At 46.2% G+C, this 24202-nt stretch overlaps 1 protein-coding gene across 6 annotated transcripts in view; it reads left to right on the top strand.

The window, feature by feature from the left end:
- Positions 1–23508, top strand: part of dbnlb (drebrin-like b) — a 68521-nt gene extending 45013 nt beyond the window's left edge. The window contains exons 7-15 of one of the 6 annotated variants that reach the window (XM_059961708.1): positions 358–509; positions 1769–1823; positions 5456–5524; positions 6125–6236; positions 8821–8913; positions 9939–10004; positions 14067–14182; positions 16033–16135; positions 21618–23508. In XM_059961708.1, the coding sequence (XP_059817691.1) occupies positions 358–509; positions 1769–1823; positions 5456–5524; positions 6125–6236; positions 8821–8913; positions 9939–10004; positions 14067–14182; positions 16033–16135; positions 21618–21760 (909 nt within the window). In that variant the 3' untranslated portion in view covers positions 21761–23508. Of the gene's footprint in view, positions 1–357; positions 510–1768; positions 1824–5455; positions 5531–6124; positions 6237–8820; positions 8914–9938; positions 10005–14066; positions 14183–16032; positions 16136–21617 lie in introns of all 6 variants that reach the window. The other 5 variants (XM_059961642.1, XM_059961774.1, XM_059961894.1 and 2 more) reach the window with 5 other exon arrangements.
- Positions 23509–24202: the final 694 nt, after the last annotated feature.

Here is a 24202-nt window from a genome sequence, read left to right as displayed (position 1 = left end):
TCCTTACCTGGTCTAGGAACATCTATAAGTTCAGATGCCCAGGTGAGTCAGTCGGTGTGCAATCACGGCCACGTTGATTTGACAAAGTCCGCCTGCTCTGCACAGGTGGCTGGGTGATAAATGGCCCATTGTCTCAGAGGAGGGTGTGTTTTGTGGCCAGAACTTCCCAACGCTCTGCCTCATGGCAACAATGAACACCCCTCATATTCCTTCTGGGTAGCATCAACTTGACTGCATGAACTTCGATTTTTCTAACTTCAGCAATTTCTTCCTGGCACCACAGCCACCCTATTGATCCTTAGTGCACATTTTGGATACTATGAGCTCAAAATGACAATGAGCCCTTTTTCCTGTTAGAGAGATGAGGAACGACGACGTGAAGAAGATAAAAGGCGGAAGGCACTGGAACAGGAAGGCTTGGAAAAGGAGCGCAAGGAGAGGGAGCGGCGAGAATCCGAGCTGAGGGAGAAGCAGTTCAGAGAGAAGTCTAGTCAGATTGACCAGCAGAGGTGAGTCTTCCGCCTGGTGTTCCCCCTTCCTTGAATGATTCTGAGCTCGAGCAGGGGTTAGGAAATGTAGACATCCTTTTTTTTAATGTAATTACTCAGAATACACAGCTTAGAAATAGCCATGGTGCCCATCAAACTCAGGGTGAGAATTCTCTGCTTTAGCTTCTCTTTCCTCCTCTTTCAACTCAACCACTCTACATAGGACCATCAAACAGGGGAGCAGAATTAGGCCATTCAGCCTGTCGAGTCTATTCCACCATTCCATTTTGGTTGATGTATTATTCCCCTCCTCCCCATTCACCTGCATTCTCCCTGTAAACTTTGACGCCCTGACTAATCAAGAACCTGTAAACTTCCGCTTTAAATACATGCAATGATATGGCCTCCACAGCTGTCTGTGGCAATGAATTCCACAGATCACCACCCTCTGGCTAAAAAATATTCCTCCACCTGTTCTAAAGGGATGTCCTTGTATTCTGAGGCTGGGTCCTCTAGTCCTAGACTCCCCCGCTATAGGAAACATTCTCACTATCGATTTATTGATGTTTCCAATGGCTTCTAGTATTACATCTGCAATCAATTTCTCATTACCGAGCTACCTTGCTAAGTTATGTCACTCTTACTGGTTCTTAGAAACCAGTGCAATGTGACGTGATCCATTGTCCAGAATCCACATTGAGCACACCAGCACCCGGTGAAGTCAGGCAGTTCTGTGTAGACTGGAGAGCCTCATCGATCATGGTTATCATTACAGCAGGTAGCCCACCTGTTGACAGCCAAAAATGGTGCCATTGAAATGCCCTAGCTGGCTCTGGAAAAGCACCTGAACTTCCCCTTTGAGCTGAGGATCACAGGTTTTCAGGTGGCGGTCAACAAGCAATTCCATTCTGTTCCTTGAAAACTGCATTCAGCATGTTACTCGAAGCAATATCGTGCTCTGAATTGTGAGTGATCATGAGCTCAGTGTCTTGTAGGTTGTTGCATGATTTGTCCCAATGGGTTGCAAGAAATACAAGCCATTGATGCTTATCCAAGGTGCTGCCTGTCTTGGGTCAGTGCTACCTGCTGGCGGAGGTGGGGTGGTACCTGTCATAATGTTAACCATTCTGGATACAACTGGTGGTCAGGTGCTCGTGTACTCAATATGGATTATAAAACAACTGCATAATGTGTAGCACAAAGAGAAGCAAGTAAGTTCCTCAATGAAAAAACTGCTGTGACCAACCTATATTTACTCAGCACTTAACCCTTTGATTCAGGCAGTTCCAGAAGAAACAAGAGTCCGAAAGCCATGCAGATGATAAGCAGCGCTGGGTGAGTGTGACCGTTCACTTTGGAGAACTCCATGTAACTGAGGTCCCTCTGTGAAGACAGTGAGTACTGAATGACAGACTGGCTTGAAGTTTGTCCGTGGAAAAGTGGAGCTTATAACATGTTGCACAGGAAGCAGAGCACTTCCTCCCTCTTTTGCGTTCTGATTTCTAATACTTCCTTCACGCTGTTGCATGAAGTGTTTCACCATGCTGAACTGACTCTGCAGCCTGTAGTCCAGGGATCCCCAGCCTGCTTTATGCCATGGAACCAGTACAATTAAGTAAGGGGGCTGTGGACCACAGATTGGGAACCCCGGCTGTCGACTCGTATGTGGGGACTCTGCAGTTCATCTTCTGTGTGTTATCTGTTTACAGTTTTAATATTTGCACAATTTTTTTTGCACATTGGACGTTTGCTGGTCTTTGTGATTTATTTTTTGGTTTTGTGGGTGCCTGCAAGAAGGTTATTCTCATGGTTGTATATGCTTTTCATATATTACTGTGTAGAAGTCTTGGCACATATATATCACTAGGGTGCCTAGGACACTGACACAGTGCTGTGGTAATTTTATGTATTACACTGTACTGATGCCACCAAAAAAAAACACATTTCATGACATATGTGAGTGATGATAAACCTGACTCTGATATGGGTCTCTAATGTGGACTGACAATAGAAAGGGGGCAGGGAGGGACAGGGGAATCATGGTTGGGAAATGAGAAAGAGAGAGCAGAAGGAGTGGGATGAACCAGAGAGATGTTCTGTAATGATCAATAAACCAATTGTTTAAAATCAAATTGACCTTGTCTGGTGTCTCAGGGCGCAGATACACCCAGCCCTGAGACACCAAACAAGGTCAATTTGATTTACAAACTCACTCTGATAAATACAGTACTGTGTAACTGTCTTGGGGTCCCTAGTTATATATGCCTAAGATTTTTGCTCAGTATCATGATAACAAACGTACTTTGAACTTTTGATCAGAAGTTAGAAGAAGAGTGAATATCTCTCTCCCATTTAACACTCTTAGGGCAGGGACAGCATAATTGAGATTCAGAATAAAATGTCTTGCACTTTTCTAATTAAACGCACTCTTTGGACTAGAACTTCATGGGTCAGAAATAAACTGGACTTCTTGCAATGTCCATCAGACACTCCCAAGGCGGATGTGGAGTTGGCATGATGCAGTTAGCTCAGACCTGTTAGATCAGGATAGTAGTGTAACAGTTAGTGTAATGCCCTTATAGCACCAGCGACCTGGGTTAATTCCGTCATTGTCTGTAAAGAGTTTATACATTCTCCCTGTGACCACATGAGTTTCCTCCCACATTCCAAGACGTATGGGCTGGTAGGTTAACTGGTTACATGGGTGTAATTGGGCGGTGCCGTCTCATCAAGCTGGAGGGACCCGTTACTGTGCTGTATCTCTAAGTAAATAAATTTTGAAAAATTATCACATTGCAAATTCAAGCATCACTCCAAATTGTCAGCCCACTAGTCTAAGCCAACACTGTGAGTGTTGCACTAGTGACCATTTCGAGGTTTAAGTCGATTTGTGCTCCTCGTAGCAAGAGGTTTGTCTGGCTGTAGCTCTCCTGGAATGTGTCCATGTTGCCCACTCACCAACACTTGAGCAAAGCTTTGGTCTGAGGGCAACTCGGTGTCACGGCTGGTACTCTCTTGGGTTTGATCCCTTGCCTCTGGCGGTGCTTATTTGCCCTAGTTTCCTCCCACATTCCCAAGACATTGCCTTTTTGATACACTATTGAATCAAAGGTGGTGACGGATCAACATATAGAAGGGAGATTGAAAATCTGGCAGAATAGTGCCACGACAACAATCTCTCATTCAACTTCAGCAAAACCAGAGCCGATTATCAAAGTTCAAAGTAAATTTATTATCAAAGTACACCTATATCACCATATACAATCCTGAGATTCATTTTCTTGCGGGCATGCTCAATACATCCATAATACAATAATAGTAATCACTAATTCATAATCAATGAAAGACCACGCCAACTGGTGCATTCAACCAGTGTGCAAAAGAAACCAACTGTGTAAATACAAAAAGAATGGAATCATAATAAATAAGCAATAAATATTGAGAAAATGAGATGAAGAATCCTTGAAAGTTAATTGGCTGCTGTAACTTTTCCTAAGTGTTTGGGTCAATGGGAGAATTTATGGGGAGTTAATACAAAGTTAGAAAATAGGATGTTTATATGATCATTGTGGGCTTGCTACATTGGCAGCACTTGTGGGCTGCCCCCAGCACTTCCTTAGTGTCATAGAGAAGTACAGCACAGAAACAGGCCCCTTGGCCCATCTAGTCCATGCTGAACCATTTAAGCCACCTGCTCCCATCGACCTGCATTGGGACCGTAGCCCTCCATACCCCTACCATCCGTGTACCTATCCAAATTTAAACATTGAAATCAAGCTCACACACACCACTTACGTTGGCAGCTTATTCCACACTCTCAAGACCCTGACTGAAGAAGTTTCCCCTCACATTTTCCTTAAACTTCTCACTTTTCAACCTTAGCCTGTGACCTCCAGTTGTAGTTCCACCGAGCCTCCATGGGGAAGAAGCCTGCTTGGATTTCCTTAACTATATCCCTCATAATTTTGTATACCTCTATCAAATCTCCTCTCAATCTTCCACATTCCAAGGAATAAAACCTGAATGTATTCAATCTTTCCCTATAACTCAGGTCCTCCAGACCTGGCAACATCCTTGTAAATTTTCTCTGTACTCTTTCAACTTTATTTGCATCTTTCCTGTAGGAAAGGTGTTGGTTGTTAACACAAACGAAGCATTTCAGAGGTTTCAAAGGTACATTTAATGTCAGAGAAATGTATACAATATACATCCTGAAATGCTTTTTCTTTGCAAACATCCACAAAAACAGTGGAGTGCTCCAAAGAATGAATGACAGTTAATGTTAGAACCCCTAAGTCCCCCCCCCCAGCTCCCCTCCCTCCCACGCGCAGGCGGCAGCAAGCAACAATCACCCCAAGAGTGAGGAAGACGAAAGCAAAAACACAGACTTGCAGTACTCCAAATATTCCTAGTTCATCTTGTATTCGACATGCCACAGGCTCTCTCCCTCCCTAATAAGGGAGAAAGAGGTGTGTCTGTTCCGCAGCGAGAGGGGAGACATAACAAACAGCTCGTTGGTTTACGATGTTAAAAGTCCATTGCGTTGCTTTTTCCGAGCTCTGGGCCCACTGCCTCAGATCTTCCATCTTCCACGACACACGGATCTCCTGTCCAGACACTGACCTTCGATCCTCCCGTCTCCAGAGCCATGAAATCTAGGTCCTCCGAAGGCGAGTGAAGCTCTTAAGCCAAGCCCTTGGCATGCCGAACAACAGCCATTCGTGAAACCCTGAGGTTGGGTCCATTTCCACAAAGATCTGTTGTCAGTGTGTAGTCAGCGTTTTGAAGTGTCAGTCTCGGACTAGGTCGGTGGATGCCATAGACCTCATGGGCTGAAGGGCCTATTCCATGCTCTATGCTGTACGTCAGATTTCAGGAGATTCCTTCCTTCTCCACATTGCTTGGCAGTTTTACCATTGTTGCTTTGAGGTTTTGCCTCTAATGGTGGAGTCTTGGTTGTTTTGCAGAAAGAGCAGGAGCAAGAATATCAGGAAGAGATGCGCAAAGGGTTCAAGAGGAGCCAGTCCATCGAAAAGGCATCAGTATGCTGACCTGTTATGTTTCTGCGCGGTCTGTACTGCTATCCTTTCATCAAAGGAGAATACTTACTGTGAATGGCGAGGAAAGACCAGGGCACTTTCTGTTTCACATTGGGGTGGTGCTGTGGGATGGAGACATGCTTAAAGTTAAAGCTTGGTGGTTGTGGTGATGCTATGAAGCACTTTATAAAGATTATGAAGATGATCTTAATTTGTCACGTGTACATTGAAACGGACGTGAAATGTGCCGTTTGCGTCAGCGACCAACACAGCCCGATGATTGCGCTGACAAGGGTCTCCACACGTCTGGCACCAACATAGCATCCCCATGTAACTCCCTGGGTCGCCTCAGGCTCGCTCAGCTCGTTCTTTACACCCACAACTTACTAACGTAACCGATAAGTATTTGGAATGTGGGAGGAAACCCATGCAATCATGGGGGAGAACGTACAGACTCCTCACAGACAGCGGGGGGGGGGGGGGGGGGAGTTGAACCTCAATCGGTAATCGCTATAAAGCATTACATTAACCACTGTACTACTGTGCTCCCCCACCCCAATTAATGTTTGTGGTTCTCCACTACTGATCTTTTCACAGGAGGCGGCTTCCATCATTTCCCAAAGATCAGTGAATCCGAAGGAGCTGTTCAAGGAGCGGGAGCGTGGCAATTTGGCTGATCCATCTTCCTTCAATGTGAGCACACAGCCAGGTAATGGAGAGGCAATGTTCCCTCCTGCTACCCCCTATCCCACTGCCAGCACACCTCATTGGCAAAAAGGTTGCTTCCCGGGTATAAGCCCGGGAGCGTGGTGCATGATGCACTGGCAGTGCCACTGAGCATGATGTAGGGCTCTCCTGATCTCTCACTGCTCTAGCAAGCATTTTTGATGATATAGAAACGTGCACTGCACCGTTGTAATAGTCCAGTGCCTTTCACTATGACAGTCTAAATCAGCAGAGCACTGTCCGTGTAGTTCAATTATATCATCAGAGTTGTACAGCCGGAGTGGGACTTCCACAGCGAACAGTAGAACAGAAGAATCTGGGAAACAAATTCACAGATAGACAGGGTCATAAAGAAGCTTTTGGCGTATCGGCCTTGGTAAATCAGAGTATTGAGTACAGAAGTTGGGATGTTGTGATGAAGTTGTTTAAGACATTGGAGAGGACAAATTCGGAGTGTTGTTCAGTTCTGGTCTCCTCCCTGCCACATGTTGCACACAGGCTTGGAAGCCAGACATCAGGGGAGGTCAGAGTTATACCACACTTCATGCTCTCGCCCCACAGCTGCTAAGGATGTCCTGTTGCACGGCCAGTGTTGAGTCAAGCACTGATGTATGCTCATCGAACTGCTTGGACATGCATTGATGGTTGCAGCAAATTATGTGCACAGTTGCCGTTTGTGACCACACTTGATCAGCACAAAGTCTAATCAGCACTTGGATAATTTGTAAAAGAGTTAAGCTGCTAATTTTACCATGCAATTGAGGCAACAGGCAGGATGTGGTTACAGCTTGTTTTCTGGTTGATTGCTGTTATGTCCAAGTGCCTTGTTCACCTCGTTTACTGGTTATCGATGCAATCTTTCCTTGTTTGTCCCCTTTGCCTTTCCCATAGTGGGGGGAGTCCAGGACCAGAGGGCACGGCCTCAGAATACAAGTGTGTCCCTTCAGAAGAGATGAGGAATTTCTATAGTCAGAGCGTGGTGAATCTGTGGAATTCATTGTCACAAAAAGCAGTGGAGACAAAGACATTGGGTATATTTTAAGTGGAGGTCGATTGGTTCTTGATTAGTAACAGTGTCAAAGGTTATGGGGAGAAGACAGGAAAAAGACATTGAGAGGGAAAATATATCAGCCATGATGGGATGGCAGAGTAGACTTGGTGGGCCAAATGGCCTAATTCTCCTTCTGTGTGTTACGGTGTGTGCCTGACTGTGCTGTGTCACTTGTGCTTTGCTGTGGTGCTCGCGTTTCTCTGGGCAAAGGCAGCCAACTCGTTGGGCAGAAAGACTGATGCCCAGCCATGGCTGTGTGAATGAAGGGCAGCTGATGTATGGACCTCCTGCCATCTCCATCTCCACACTATCCAGCTGGAAACTTTTCCTTCCCAACGAGGATGGCCCTCGCTCAGGATAGCTCACACCCATAACAAACTGGAGAAGAGTGATAAATGCTGAGCTCGTAAAAAACACCAAGAGGTTCTCCAGATGCTGGAAATCCAGAACGGCAAGCACGTGCACCACACACAAGCGTGCACATGCGTACAACAGACGCACGCACACACCTTACTCTCTCATGCACTTACTCACACATACCCACTTCTAGAGGAAGGCAGCAGGTCAGGCAGCATCTCTTCTTTTGCCTCCGTTGGTCAGGGTCAACTATGCGACGTAGTTGTCTGGGTATGCAAGCCAGGGCAGTACGATATGGAGAGCAAGCTGTTGCCCACATAGCAAGCTTCCCCTCTCCACACGTTTGATGAACCCAAAATAGTTGCCAGTCAGTGTCGAACTCAACGTAGGACTGCCTTAGGGACCCCAGCTCCGGACTTTTCCCTCGGGGTTTACTCCCGAAGCTTTCCCTGTGAGTTCATGTAGCTGCAAGGCAGCGGAGGTTTGAGGTCAGAGTTTTCTTTCTAAATGCTGATGAGCCCACCTGCTCTAGTGACTGGTTGTAAGGTGCCAGTAACCGGCCTTTGCCCCTTCTTCTGTCAGTAGAAACAGTTCCCCCGGGCTTAGTAGCTAAGCCAGGAGCTGGACTTGGTGTCAAAGGCTATTTGAGATGCACGCTATTGGGAGCATTTAATAGGAGCTTATCCCCATTACCACCCCCTACCCTGGCTATGACAACCTTAAGAAAAGAGTTTCGGCCTGAAACATTGACTGTTTATTCCCCCTCCATAGATGCTGCCTGACCTGATGAGTTCTTGTAGCATTTTGTGTGTGTTGCTCTCAGCTTGTCATGTTATTGCAAAAATAATTTCAATTATATCCACAACATCTAGTTTCTCTGCATGAGACTTTTCAAATATTGTGGATAATTCTCTGTATGTAATTTTGAAGTTAGTCAAACTCCAGAGAACAAAGAATGAAACAGCTTCAGTCATTCAGAGTGCTGGCCTCGAGTGCATAGATGCTGCCTTCTCCAGCATTTTGTGTGTGTTGTTCTGGATTTCCAGCATCTGCACGATCTCTGGTCTTTAATCTGCTGTTGTGTAGCTTTGTACAGTGTTCTGACAATGCGGCGTGTTCGGTTTTGTGCTTTTGTGTTTTATCTGCTTTCTCCCGTCAGGCAAGTTGAAGAGCCCTTTCCTGCAGACACGGAGCAGCCAGCCAGAACCCCCTCCCTCGCCGGTCCGCTCCGCGGCCCAGCTGGCACCCCCAGGTTGGCCTCTCCTCCTCCACATTTTGACAGGATATGGGGTAGCTATTGATCAACAATGGGAGTGGGGTTAAGTCAGAGGCAAAAGTCCATTACCAAACCCATTGGCTCTCCCTCAAACAATGCCTGTAATTGGACACCAAACCCAATGCTTTTGTGCAGCTGTCACCTATATCTCTGCAAATGGATGTCTTTTGCTGAAATGCTGCAGCTTACTAGATTTCAGACAGTTAACCAACTCCATAGGCTATCTCAGGTGAACCAGACTTCTCTCAGTCTATCCACCAGAGTTTAAATGGCACATTGGCCCTCCTCTCCCTCTTCTCTGACCTGACCTGTTCCCAGCACACCCCCTGCTTGTCTAGCTTCTCCTTAAATGCAGCTTGCTATCTGCTTACAATTCCTTTGGCAGGAACTCGCTGGTCTCTGGGTCGAGACATTTCTCCTCAAGCCCTGATTGGATTGTTGCTACCCTATGTTTCTCTGTAGTTGGGAGTTCTCCACAATACGTGTACCTACACACCTTTTTGTTACATCAGAGGTGTCAATCAGGGCATTCAAGCCTGTTTAATCTTTGCATAACCTCAATTCTACGATCGTTGGCAGCCGCCCAGTGTATTCTGATCAATTTTGTAACAATAGAACTGTGCATGGCACTGAAAGATGATTTAACTGAAGTATATGGAAACCATTTTAATATGTTAACCGTAGTCAAAGCCCAAAAAGTACACGGTGCCCTGGCCTGAAAGGGAATGGTGCTCTGTGGGTTGTCAGAGGGCCACTAGGACTTCACAGAATACTTTGACTTCTGCTCAACAAACACAATCAGTGCAGTATAAATCTGGATATCAGTGTATTTGCCTACTTTCTTTTCACACCCCCTCCACTTCCACACACACCCTCCTCCTCCCACGTGATTTCCTTCCGTAACTCTGATCAGAGATCCTTATGGCAAATTCTGTCTGATTACACGTTTGGACATTTGTGTTTGTTGACAAACTTGTATTTTCACTTGCAATCCTCACCAGAGAGTCCTCCCCGTGTTGAGGAAAGGGTGGAAGCCGAGCCCGAGGAGCAGCAGACTGACCAGAACGGTACGTCATGGTCCGAGGGGTCTGAGCAAGTGTGTCTGCACGTGTCACACACTTTGATTGGGGTGAAAAGTCATTTACATTTGTGTGGCTTTTTAAATGTTAATTATTTAGAAATACAGCACAGTAATAGCCTCTTAAGCATGCACAATTACACCCATGTGACCAATTATCCTACCAATCGGTACATCTTTGCAATGTGGGAGGAAACCCAGGCAATAACGGGAAGAACGTATAAGCTCCTTACAGCCAGTGGCTTTGCTGGTGCTGTGATAGCATTATGCTAACCACTACACTACCGCGCTGCCCTTAACAGTGACCCAGCCCCGAAGCTGCTGGGTTCATTGTCTATAGTCAGGGTCCACTATAGCCGATGGGAAAGGATGAGGCGCTGTGTCCAGACCCTCACTCAGTCCAGCTCCACTAGGTGAGTGTAGTGATGGAATGGGTTGAGGGGCAGCAACTTCCCTCTGTGGGTGGGGGGTGGCTGGTGTGCAGTTCAAGTACGTTGGATACTCAGTGGCTCAGATACAGCAGCAGTGCATCGCAGGACTGCGTAAACTCTGGCCTCTGGCATCCGTCTCACTGCAGATATGCCGCTGCTCTGAGTGCCAGATGGAGGGCATTTTGGTGGGTGGGAGGGAAGAGAGGCAGACTGTTAGCTACGGGGGAAAAAACTGCCAGCTGAAACAAGGTAGGGCCTTTCTGTTTGGAGTTGAGAGGCAACTTGACACAGTTGTACAAGATCATGAGAGGCATACTGTAGATTGCGTGGATAACCATATAACAATTACAGCACAGAAACAGGTCATCTCAGCCCTACTAGTCCGTGCCGAGCGCTTACTCTCACCTAGTCCCACCGACCTGCACTCAGTCCATAACCCTCCATTCATTTCCTGTCCATATACCTATCCAATTTTTTTTTAATGACAATATCAAACCTGCCTCTACCACTTCTACTGGAAGCTCATTCCACACAGCTACCACTCTCTGAGTAAAGAAGTTCCCCCTCGTGTTACCCCTAAACTTTTGCCCCCTAACTCTCAACTCATGTCCTCTTGTTTGAATCTTCCCTTATCTCAATGGAAAAAGCCTATCCATGTCAACTCTATCTATCCCCCTCATAATTTTAAATACCTCTATCAAGTCCCCCCTCAACCTCCTACACTCCAAAGAATAAAGTCCTAACTTGTTCAACCTTTCTCTGTAACTTAGGTGCTGAAACCTAGGTAACATTCTAGTAAATCTTCTCTGCACTCTCTCTATTTTGTTGACATCTTTCCTATAATTTGGTGACCAGAACTATACACAATACTCCAAATTTGGTCTCACCAATGCCTTGTACAATTTTAACATTACATCTCAACTCCTATACTCAATGCTCTGATTTATAAAGGCCATCATACCAAAAGCTTTCTTCACCACCCTATCCACATGAGATTCCACCTTCAGGGAACTATGCACCATGATTCCTAGATCACACTGTTCTACTGCATTCCTCAATGCCCTACCATTTACCATGTATGTCCTATTTTGATTAGTCCTACCAAAATGTAGCACCTCACACTTATCAGTATTAAACTCCATCTGCCATCTTTCATCCCACTCTTCTAACTGGCCTAGGTCTTTCTGTAAGCTTTGAAAACCTACTTCATTATCCACAACGCCATTTATCTTAGTACCATCTGCATACTTACTAATCCAATTTACCACCCCATTATCCAGGTCATTAATGTATATGACAAACAACATTGGACCCAGTACAGATCCCTGAGGCATACCCACTAGTCACCTGCCTCCAACCTGACAAACAGTTATCCACCACTACTCTCTGGCATCTCCCATCTAGCCATTGTTGAATCCATTTTACTACTTCAATATTAATACCTAACGATTGACCCTTCCTAACTAACTTTCTGTGTGGAACCTGGTTGAAGGCCTTACTGAAGTCCATATAGACAACATCCACTGTTTTATCCTTGTCAACCTTCCTAGTAACCTCTTCAAAAAATTCAATAAGATTTGTCAAACATGACCTTCTACGCACAAATCCATGTTGACTGTTCATAATCAGGCCCTGTCTATCCAGATAATTATAAATACTATCTCTAAGGATACTTTCCATTAATTTACCCACCACTGACGTCAAACTTATTAGGTTTATAACCATATAACAATCACAGCACGGAAACAGGCCATCTCGGCCCTCCTAGTCCGTGCCGAACCCTTAATCTCACCTAGTCCCACCTACCCGCACTCAGCCCGTAACCCTCCACTCCTTTCCTGTCCATATACCTATCCAATTTTACCTTAAATGACACAACTGAACTGGCCTCTACTACTTCTACAGGAAGCTCATTCCACACAGCTATCACTCTCTGAGTAAAGAAATACCCCCTCGTGTTTCCCTTAAACTTCTGCCCCCTAACTCTCAAATCATGTCCTCTCATTTGAATCTCTCCTACTCTCAATGGAAACAGCATATTCACGTCAACTCTATCTATCCCTCTCAAAATTTTAAATACCTTGATCAAATCCCCCCTCAACCTTCTACGCTCCAATGAATAGAGACCTAACTTGTTCAACCTTTCTCTGTAACTTAAGTGGTGAAACCCAGGTAACATCCTAGTAAATCGTCTCTGCACTCTCTCTAATTTATTGATATCTTTCCTATAATTCGGTGACCAGAACTGTGCACAATATTCCAAATTTGGCCTTACCAATGCCTTGTACAATTTTAACATTACATCCCAATTTCTGTACTCAATGCTTTGATTTATAAAGGCCAGCGTTCCAAAAGCCTTCTGCACCACCCTATCTACATGAGACTTCACCTTCAGGGAACTATGCACTGTTATTCCTAGATCTCTCTGTTCCACTGCATTCCTCATTGCCCTACCATTTACTAGGATAATTGCTAGGTTTACTCTTAGAACCCTTTTTAAACAATGGAACCACATGAGCAATAAGCCAATCCTCCCGTTTCTAATGACATTTGAAATATTTCTGTCAGAGCCCCTGCTATTTCTACACTAACCTCCCTCAAGGTCCTAGGGAATATCCTGTCAGGATCTGGAGAATTATCCACTTTTATATTCTTTAAAAGCGATAGTACTTGCTCTTCTTTAATCATCATAGTTTCCATAACTACCTTACTTGTTTCCCTTACCTTACACAATTCAATATCTCCTCTTTAGTGAATACCGAAGAAAAGAAATTGTTCAAAATCTCCCCCATTTCTTTCGGCTCCACACATAGCTGTCAACTCTGATTCTCTAAAGGACCAATTTTATCCCTCACTATCCTTTTGCTACTAATATAACTGTAGAAACACTTTGGATTTACCTTACTTGCCAAAGCAACCACATATCTTCTTTTAGCCATAATTATATTGAAACTGGTGGCATTGTGATCACTGGACCCGAAGTGCTCCCCAACACATACATCTGTCAGCTGACCTATCTCATTCCCTAACAGGAGATCCAACACTGCCCCTTCTCTAGTTGGTACCTCTATGTATTGCTGCAAAAATAGTTTCCCAGAAGGACGTGGCTAATATGAGGGGCCATAACTTTAAGTTGATTGAAAGCAAGTATCGGGGGGATATCAAAGGTAATTTTTTTTTTACACAGTGGTGGTGTGTGGAATGCACTGCCAGGGATGGTGATAGGGGCAGTTACGTTAGGAATATTTAACAGACTCTTAGATTGGCATGTGAATGGTAGAAAAATGGACTATGTCCGAGGGAAGCATTAGATTGATCTAGGAATAGGTTAAAAGGTCAGCATAACATTGTCCTGTGCTGTTTAGAACTGTGTTGAAAATACTTTGGAGGTCAGGCAGCATTGGTGGAGAGAGAACCATGGTCAGATCTTTCAGTGGAGCTGGAAAAAGTACCTTGACCTGAAATGTAAACTGTTACTTCATCCAAGGACACTGCTTGACCTGCCGAGTTTTTCCTGCAGTCTGTTGTTATTAGTTTACGGTGCTTGTGGGGGTGGTGAGTGTGTGGCTGCATGTTCCCACCTAATATTCCTCTGTTCACGTTCTGGAAACTCTCCACAGAAGAGAAAGGTGAGAGTAAAGAAGGTTACAGCTGGCAGTTCCACCATTCGGAGACGCTAGAGCATGAGGATATCTACCAGGATCCTGAGGAACACACGGAGGAGCCTGTTAGTGCAGTAAGTGTCTCTGGCACAAGTTAGCCAAAATAGGCATCTCCTCACCCACCCACCTGGACAGTCTAACCTTGTGATATACTGTGCTAAGCTATCCTTTCATTGCCTTTCCAAAGGCAGAGATCTCGTTGTACACAAGGGATTCTGCAGATGCTGGAAATCCAGAGCAACACACACAAAATGCTGGAGAAACTCAGCTGGCCAGGCAGCATCAATGGAGGGGAATAAACAGTCAATGTTCCAGGCTGAGACCCTTCAACAGGGCCTGAAATATCGACTGTTTGTTCCCCTCTATAGACGCTGCCTGGCCTGCTGAGTTCCTCCAACATTTTGTGTGTGTTGAACTTATTATATGGCATACAATTGTGAGCAGACCTTTTGTCTGCTCACATATTCCATAAGACTGCAAGATACAGTAGCAACATTGGACCGTTCAGTCCATCAAGTCTTTTCTACCATTCAATCATGGCAGATCTATTATCCCTTTCGATACCATTCTCCTCCCCATAATATTCAACACCATTATTAATTAAGTACTTACCAACCTCTGCTTTAAACTGTCCAATGACATGGCCTCTACAGCCATTTGTAGCAATGAATTTCCCAGATTCACTGCTCTCTGGCTGAAACAGTTCCTTATCTCTGTCCTAATGGGACAGAGTTGAGCAAGAACTTCTTTAGCGAGTGGGTGGTGAATCTGGAATTCATTGCCACAGAGGACAACTATTCCTGGGCTGGTATTGGTTTATTATTGTCACAGGCACCAAGATGTGGTGAAAAACTTGTCTTGCATACAGATCAGATCACTACACAGTGCACTGAGGTAGAAAGAGGTAAAAGAACAGTATAGACTGAAATATAAAAACTGCCACAAACATGCAGTGCAGGTAAATGATACAGTGCAAGATCATAGTGAGGTAGTGTCCATCTTATCGTCCAAGAGCTCCACTCTGGAGTCTGATAACAGCTTGTGGAAGCTATCCTTGAGCCTGGTGGGGCGTGCTTTCAGGTGTTTGTATCTTTTGCCTGATGGGAAAGGGGAGAAGAGAGAATGTCTGGGGTGGGTGGGGTCTTTGATTATACTGACTGCTTTACTGAGGCAGCAAGGAGTTCAGACTGAGTCCATAGGCTGATTCTTAGCGGCATTCAGAATCTGATTTATTGTCACTGACCAATCCCATGTCTCCTGATTCATTGATAATCCAGCATTGGCTGATCTCTCTCAACGCCCTGTGCTCTGCAATGGGTTGGCTTGTGAGGGTTGTAGACTCTGTCACGGGCACGAAGTTCCCCACTATTAAGGACATCTTCAAAAGACAGTGCTTCAGAAAAGGGCAGCATCCATCATTAAGGAACCCACCACCCAGAACATACCCTCTTCTCATTACTACCAGCAGAGAGAAGGTACAGGAGCATATATTCCATATTATGTTACATACATGTTAGGAGCAGGTTCTTCCCTTCCGCTATCAAATTTCTGAATGAATGGTCCATGAACCCAGCCTCACTATTTATGCTCCTTTATTTATATATTTATTGTGTTACTGTAATTTTCATGTATTGCACTGTACTGCTGCAAAACAACAAATTTTATGATGAAAAGTAGAGGACTATGTGGTAGGGGAATTCTAGGCAGTTTCTAGAGTAGGTTTCATGGTTGGCACAACATTGTGGGCCGAAGGGCCTGTAATGTGCTATAGATTTCTATGTATGTCAGTGATAATAAACCTGATTCTGAAAGGCTGCTGGAAGCAGGCTCATTGGGAACATTCAGATGGAAACTGGATAAATACTTAAATATTAGTTATCTCTGGATGATATTAATTTTCATATTTCTCGCTCTTGTCCATCAGGTGACTGAAGATCAGGCTGCCACTGAAGATCAGGGTGTGTACGATGCTGTGGAGACACAGATGCAGGGTTTATGTGCCAGGGCACTGTATGACTATCAGGCTGGTAGGTCCATTTCCATGAACACCAGAAAGTAATCAGTCTGACCTCGTGGCTCCTGTTAATCTGATTAAGAAAACCTCAACGTCTCGAACAAGGTCCTAGAAGGAATTGGATCCTCTCTGCTCTAGCAGACAGAGCACGAGCTAGTTTCACAGGCTTGGGGTCTTGCATCCCAAGAGTCCGAACCGAGCTGCGGTGCTGACCTTGGGCTAGTGTGAGATCCAGAATCAATTTCAGAGCATAGCAGAGTACAGGCCCCTTGGCCCATGATATTGAGCCAATCCTTTAAACTACTCTAAAACCAATCTACCCCTTCCCCCCACATAATCCTCCATTTTTCTATCAGCCATGTGCCTGTCTAAGAATCTCTTAAATGTCCCTAATGTATCTGCTTCTATCACCACTGCAGGGCATTCCACACACTCACCACACTGGTGGGGGGGGGGGGGGGGGAAGAAAATTTACCTCTGACATCTCCCCCCACCCCCCCCAAAGTTTCATCCAGTCAGCTTAATGTAATACCCCTGGTATTAGCCATTTACTCCCTGGGAAAAAGTTTCTGGCTGTCCACAACCTATGCCTCTTAACACCTTGTACACATCTATCAAGTCAGTTCTCATCCTCTGATTTAGTAAACCCCTCAACCCAGTTCTCCTGCCTTCTCCCCATAATCTTTGACTCCCTGACTAATTAAGAACCATGGACCACTTACAATAGACAATAGACAATAGGTGCAGAAGTAGACCATTCGGCCCCTCGAGTCTGCACCGCCATTCTGAGATCATGGCTAATCATTCACTATCAATACCCAGTCCCTGCCTTGTCCCCATATCCCTTGATTCCCCTATCCATCAGATATCTATCCAGCTCCTTCTTGAAAGCATCCAGAGAATTGGCCTCCACCGTCTTCCGAGGCAGTGCATTCCACACCTCCACAACTCTCTGGGAGAAGAAGCTCTTCCTCAACTCTGTTTTAAATAACTGACCTCTTATTCTCAATCCATGCCCTCTGGTACTGGACTCTCCCAACATCTGGAACATATTTCCTGCCTCAATCCTATCAAATCCTTTAATTATCTTAAACGTTTCAATCAGATCCCCTCTCAATCTCCTCAGTTCCAGCGTGTACAAGCCCAATCTCTCCAATCTCTCTGCGTAAGACAGCCCTGCCATCCCAGGAATCAACCTAGTGAATCTACGCTGCACTTCCTCAATTGCCAGAATGTCCTTCCTTAAACCTGGAGACCAAAACTGTACACAATATTCCAGGTGTGGTCTCACCAGGGCCCTGTACAAATGCAAAAGAACATCCTTGCTCTTGTATTCAATTCCCCTTGTAACAAAGGCCAACATTCCATTTGCCCTCTTCACTGCCTGTTGCACTTGCTCATTCACCTTCATTGACTGGTGAACTAGGACTCCTAGGTCTCTTTGCATTTCTCCCTTACCTAACTCGACACCGTTCAGACAATATTCTGCCCTCTTGTTCCAGCTTCCAAAGTGGATAACTTCACATTTATTCACATTGAATGACATCTGCCAAGTATCTGCCCACTCACTCAGCCTATCCAAGTCTCCCTGTATTCTCCTAACGTCCTCTTCGCATGTCACACTGCCACCCAGTTTAGTATCGTCAGCAAACTTGCTGATATAGTTTTCAATGCCCTCATCTATATCATTGACATAAATCGTAAAGAGCTGTGGTCCCAATACAGAGCCCTGTGGTACCCCACTAGTCACCGGCACCCAGTCTGAGAAACACCCATTCACTGCTACCCTTTGCTTTCTATCTGCCAACCAGTTTTCTATCCATGTTGAAACCCTGCCCCCAATGCCATGAGCTCTGATTTTACTCACCAATCTCCTATGTGGCACCTTATCGAATGCCTTCTGAAAATCTAGGTACGCAACATCTACTGGCTTACCCTCGTCTAACATCCTTGTTACACCCTCAAAAAACTCCAACAGATTAGTCAAGCATGATTTGCCCTTGGTAAATCCATGCTGGCTCGGCCTAATCCTATTTCTGCCATCTAGATGTGCCACTATTTCGTCCTTAATAATGGACTCAAGCATCTTCCCCACGACTGACGTTAGGCTAACAGGGCGATAGTTCTCCGTTTTCTCCTTCCCTCCCTTCTTGAAAAGTGGGACAACATTAGCCACTCTCCAATCTTCAGGAACTGATCCTGAATCTAAGGAACATTGGAAAATGATTACCAATGCATCCGCAATTTCCTGAGCCACCTCTTTTAGAACCCTCGGATGCAGACCATCTGGACCCGGGGATTTATTAGCCTTCAGTCCTACCAGTCTACTCATCACAGTTTCTTTCCTAATGTCAATATGTCTCAATTCCTCTGATATCTTATGACCCTGGCCCATCCATACATCTGGGAGATTGCTTGTGTCCTCCCTGGTGAAGACAGATCTAAAGTATGCATTAAATTCTGTTGCCATTTCCCTGTTTCCCATAACAATTTCTCCCAATTCATTCTTCAAGGGGCCAACATTGTTCTTAACTATCTTCTTTCTCTTTACATAGCTAAAAAAGCTTTTGCTATCCCCTTTTATATTCCTGGCTGGACTGAGCTCATGCCTGATTTTTTCTCTCCGTATTGCTTTTTTAGTTAAGATCTGCTGTTCCTTAAAACTTTCCCAATCATCTGTATTCCCACTCATCTTAGCCCTGTCATACTTCTTTTTCTTTAATGCTATACAATCTCTGACTTCCTTTGTCAACCACTGTGGCCCCTTCCCCCTCTTTGAATCCTTCCTTCTCATTGGAATGAACTGCATTTGCATCTTTTGTATTATGCCCAAGAATATCTGCCACTGCTGATCCACTGCCTTTCCTGCCAGGGCATCCGCCCATTTAACTTTGGCCAGCTCATCCCTCATGGCTCCGTAGTCTCCTTTATTTAATTGCAACACTGACACCTCTGATCTGCCCCTATCCCTCTCAAATTGTAGATGAAAACTTATCATGTTATGATCACTACTTCCTAATGGCTCCTTTACTTCAAGATCACTTATCAATTCCCGTTCATTACACATCACCAAGTCCAAAATAGCCTCGTTCCTGGTTGGCTCAAGCACAAGCTGTTCCAAAAATACATCCCTTAGACACTCCACAAACTCCCCATCCTGGGGTCCAGCACCTACCTGATTCTCCCAGTCCACCTGCATTTTGAAATCTCCCATAACGACTGCATTACCTTTAGCACATGCCAATGTTAACTCCCTAATCAACTTGTACCCAATATCCACGCTACTGTTTGGGGGCCTGTACACAACACCCATCAGGGTCTTTTTACCCTTACTGTTCCTCAGCTCAATCCACACAGACTCTACTTCCCCTGTTCCCAAGTCACCTCTTGCTAGGGACTGAATCTCATTCCTCACCAACAGGGCCACCCCACCCCCCTTCCCATATTTCTGTCTCTACGATAGCACGTATACCCTGGTACACTCAATTCCCAGGCCTGATCCCCTTGCAGCCATGTCTCCGTTATCCCAACAATATCGTAGTTCCCCATTTTCATCTGAGCTTCAAGCTCATCTGTCTTATTTCTGACACTACGCGCATTCAAGTATAGAATTCTTAGCCCATTCCTCCTCTCTTTGCTTAAAACACTGTCTACTGTACCTAACCCAGCTCCTTGAACTTCCATCGTGCAAATTGCACCCTGAATTTTGATGACCTTCTCAAGACCAAACCTTGTACACATTTAACCCCATGCACCTTCTGACCAACCCTCTGGATCTGGATCCTTGCCCCCTGCACATCTAGTTTAAACCCCCCTGAGCAGCACTGGCAAATACTCCTGCAAGAATGTTAGTACCCCTCCGGTTCAGATGTAGACCATCCCTTCGAAACAGATCCCAATGTCCCTGGAACAAAGACCAATTATCCAAAAACCTGAACCCTTCCTTCCTGCACCATGCTCTCAGCCTCGTATTAATGTGCATAATCATTCTATTCTTCGCCTCACTCGCACGTGGCACAGGTAGCAATCCCGAGATTGTCACCCTGGAGGTCCTGCCTTTCAGCTTCACTCCTAACTCCCTGAACTCTCTAAGCAGGACCCCCTCACTCACCTTACCTACATCGTTGGTCCCTACATGGACCACTACATCTGGGTTCATGCCCTCACTCTCAAGAATAGTCTGCACCCGATCTGAGATGTCCCGGACCCTGGCACCAGGGAGGCAACATACCATCCGAGACTCCCGATCTGCCCCACAAAATCTCCTATCTGCCCCCCTAACTATAGAGTCCCCTAAAACTATCACTCTCTTCTCTTCCCTCCTCCCCTTTCTAGTTGAGGGTTCAACCTCTGTGCCAGAGGCAGGACCACTACAACTCATTCCTGGTAGGTCATCCCCATCAACAGTATCCAGTACGGTATACTTATTGTTAATGGGAATGGCCGCAGGGGTGCTCTGCTCTCTCTGCCTGCTCCCCCTGCCTCTCTGGACCGTCACCCATCTGCCTACTTGTTGGTTTTTTTGTGTGACTACCTCCTGATAACTCCTATCTATCTCTGCCTCTGCCTCCCGAATGATCCGTAGTTCATCCAGCTCCTGCTCCAACTCCCTAACTCGGTCTGATAGGAGCTGCAGCTGGTTGCACCTTTTGCAGGTGTGGTCATCAGGGACAACTGTATTGACCCTGACCTCCCACATACTGCATACGGAGCACACCACTGCTCTGACTGTCTCCCCCATACCTGAACTGGATTAATAGAATAAGTCTAAAAAGCACCTAGCGACCTTACCTTCTTCCCCTCAGCGAGCAATCACACAGGCTTACCGAAGTCCCCTTACGCCGAAGCCCACTTAGCCAGAGCCCAGGACTCTGCTTCCACGGACTCCGCTGCCCGCTCTGAAAAGAAGTCCTGCCTTTTAAAGTGCGCGCTCGACGCTGACGTCACTCGCGCCTGCGCAGTTCCCCCTCCTCCACAGGTATTGACCAGGTAGGCTTAAATCCTACCTACACAGTCGAATTCTCTGAGCTCCCAGCTGAATCACAAGCTGTAACTTGCTCCCGATTCAAAAGGTAGGCAGCTGAAAGCCCTGGAAAAATACTACCAAAGGTCCCTATGAAATCCCTGCTACACGTCCACCTCTCCTTCACTGTCAGTCTGTTGTGCCCATGGGTTCATTTTGACCCCCACCATTCTGTTTTATCCCCTCGTTCTAATTAACCTAGATGCAACCCAACGTAAAAAATGTTTGATGTTTCCTTCTGTCAGCTTTGCAAATGAATGCTCCCAGTTATCGAAGGAATCAGCTCTTGCCAGTACTGGTGTTTAAGGAAGGTGAAAAGAGTTAATTTCATTGTTTTACTCCAGGGTAAACCTGGAGCATTGGGAATAGTGATTGTGTGTTTAACAGGCTGGACTTGGCTAACTTCCCTCTCTTCCTCTCTCCCTCTCTTCCCTTCTGTATTTCCTGCCCCTCCTTTCTCCTCACCATTCAGCTGACGAAACAGAGATTTCCTTCGACCCTGATGACATCATCACCAACATCGAGCAGATTGACGAGGGCTGGTGGCGGGGTTACGCAGCCAATGGCTCCTACGGCATGTTTCCAGCCAACTACGTGGAGCTGCTGAACTGTTAGTGCGCCCTGAGGCTGGGCTGGGCTGCGCTCGAGGCCCGAGGCCAGCCAGTCTCTGTCCTCTGACCACAAGCCAAAGCTGCCCAGTGCCTCCTGCTTTCCTTCTCATTCTGTGCTGGGCCGGGGCTGTCCTTTGGGGGAGGGCTGTTTCCACCAATTGGTGCTTAGCACAGCCGCCTTAACTGCAAGAGGGGTGGGGGCCACTGTCACTGACCTCACTCACCTGAGGCAGAAAGCTGCAGCCCCTCATCAGTCCACTAATCTGTTCTTCTCTCATCCCGCCACCCCTGTCCCCTCCCCAGCTCACCCTCTGCATGTTACCAGACCTGAACTCTCCCCGTGTTAGTGCCTTCTGACGCTGTATTAAAGGATGTGTACACTCCTTCCCTGCTCCGCAGGCCCATGTAAGGTGACTGAAGGGAGAAGCAGAGGTTTGAGGGGCCGAGTACCTGGTCTTCCATAACATACTGCAGTGTGGGTAAACGGTGACGTTTATCCCACTGGTGGTTTGTGGAGACCGCAGTTCAACTAACGAGGTCACCTTCCTGCTATCCCTTGGGGTCAGAAGCAAGACACGTAATGCTGGAGGAACTCAGCAGGTCAGGCAGCATCTATGGAGGGGGATAAACAGTCGGAAGTTTCAGGTCCAAACCTGCAGTCTGGACTGAACAATAGAGGGCAAGTAGCCAGTGTGGAGAGGTAACCTTAACATTGATACAGAAAAGGTGAGTAACACATAGATTAAGACTGCGCCACACTGCCCTTCACCGGTCTGTACAAGAGCTGGCAAGTGACAGGTAGATTATGACTGTGCCACGCTGCCCCTCACCTCTCTGTACTGGCTGTCTGCACATTTTCCAGATAAAGGGCAGCCACACTTGCCCCAGCATGTTTTGGACTGTGTTGGACATTGATGCAAACGGCACATTTCACTGTATGTTTCCGGGTACATGTGATAATTAAAGCTAATGTTTATCTTTAAGGGTCTCGACCCAAACCGTCACCTATCTCCCCCCCCCCACCCCCCAGCAGATCATAAACATAAGAGATTATGTAGATGCTGGAAATTCAGAGCGACACACGCAAAATGCAGGAAGAAGTCAGCCCGTCAGGTGGCATCATTGGAGGGGAATGAAGAGTTGACGCTTCAGGCCGAGGCTCTGATGAAAGGCCTCTGCCCCAGATGGCGACTCTTTATTCCTCTCCCTTGACGCATCCCGACAGGCTGCTGAGCTCCTGCGGCAGATCTCACCATCAGAGGTCTCCGGTGTCCCCATGGTGTTTCCCCCACCTCACCTTCCTCTTGGACAACTACCCTGAGTGAACCAGCCCTCCATCCTGACTGTTTGCCTGTGCCCAGTATTTAGAGTGAGGTGCTGAGGGAGGAGAACGGGGAGGGCATTGAGCAAAGAAGCAAGGAGGGCACTTTGTCTCCAAGCAGTGTCCCCTCGCTCTCCTCCTTGCGGCCCAGCTCTTCTCCTGCGTCTGCGTCGATTGAGGGAGGTGATGGGGAAATGCGGTTTATCTGGGTTTGGACCAATGCACCAACATTTTCTCCAGAGATTAATTTTGATGAATAGATGCCAATCATGTGACCAAATAACGCACGGTTTCCCTGAGCCGATCGCCCAGGGAGTGCCAGAATGATTCTGGATACAAGACGGACAGATTCCTGCGCCTTTCCTCATTCATTCACAGCACCCGTCTGTTTCCTTGCTGCTGACTTTTAATAAAGTGTTTTGTTCTTTTGGCGTTTGGCTTCCCTGGTGCATTTGTGCAGAGGAGTTGTCAGTGGCTGGTGAGTAACTGGACCAGTAGACGCACAGACAGAATTAGGCTGTTCGGTCCACAGAGTTTCCTCCATCATTCTGTCACATCTGATTTATTATCCTTCTCAACCCTTTTTCTCCTGTAACATTTGATGCCCTTACTAATCGAGAACCTTTCAATATCCACTTTAAATTGACTGTGGCACTGCTCAGTGCGGCCATCTGCAGGAAGCTATTCCCACTGCACCTCTCCGCAGTAACATAAAGGAGCTGTAAACACAAAGTACACTGCAGATGCTGTGGTCAAATAAAGATGTAAAAAAAAAGCTGGATGAACTCAGCAGGTCGGGCAGCATCCGTTGAAAGGAGCAGTCAACAAAGCTGAGCAGGTCCCAACACATTGAATGAGAGGTATAGAAACATAGAAAATAGATGCAGGAGTAGACCATTCGGCACTTCGAGCCTGCACCGCCATTCAGTGTGATCATGGCTGATCATCCAACTCAGAACCCTGTACCTGCTTTCTCTCCATACCCCCTGATCCCTTTAGCCACAAGGGCCATATCTAACTTCCTCTTAAATATAGCCAATGAACCGGCCTCAACTGTTTCCTGTGGCAGAGAATTCCACAGATTCACCACTCTCTGTGTGAAGAAGTTTTTCCTCATCTCGGTCC

This window comes from Hypanus sabinus, chromosome 1 (genome assembly GCF_030144855.1).
Source record: "Hypanus sabinus isolate sHypSab1 chromosome 1, sHypSab1.hap1, whole genome shotgun sequence".
NCBI lineage: Eukaryota > Metazoa > Chordata > Chondrichthyes > Myliobatiformes > Dasyatidae > Hypanus > Hypanus sabinus.
The sequence above is the reverse complement of the archived record's forward strand: the minus strand, read 5'-3'. Positions and strand labels throughout refer to the sequence as shown.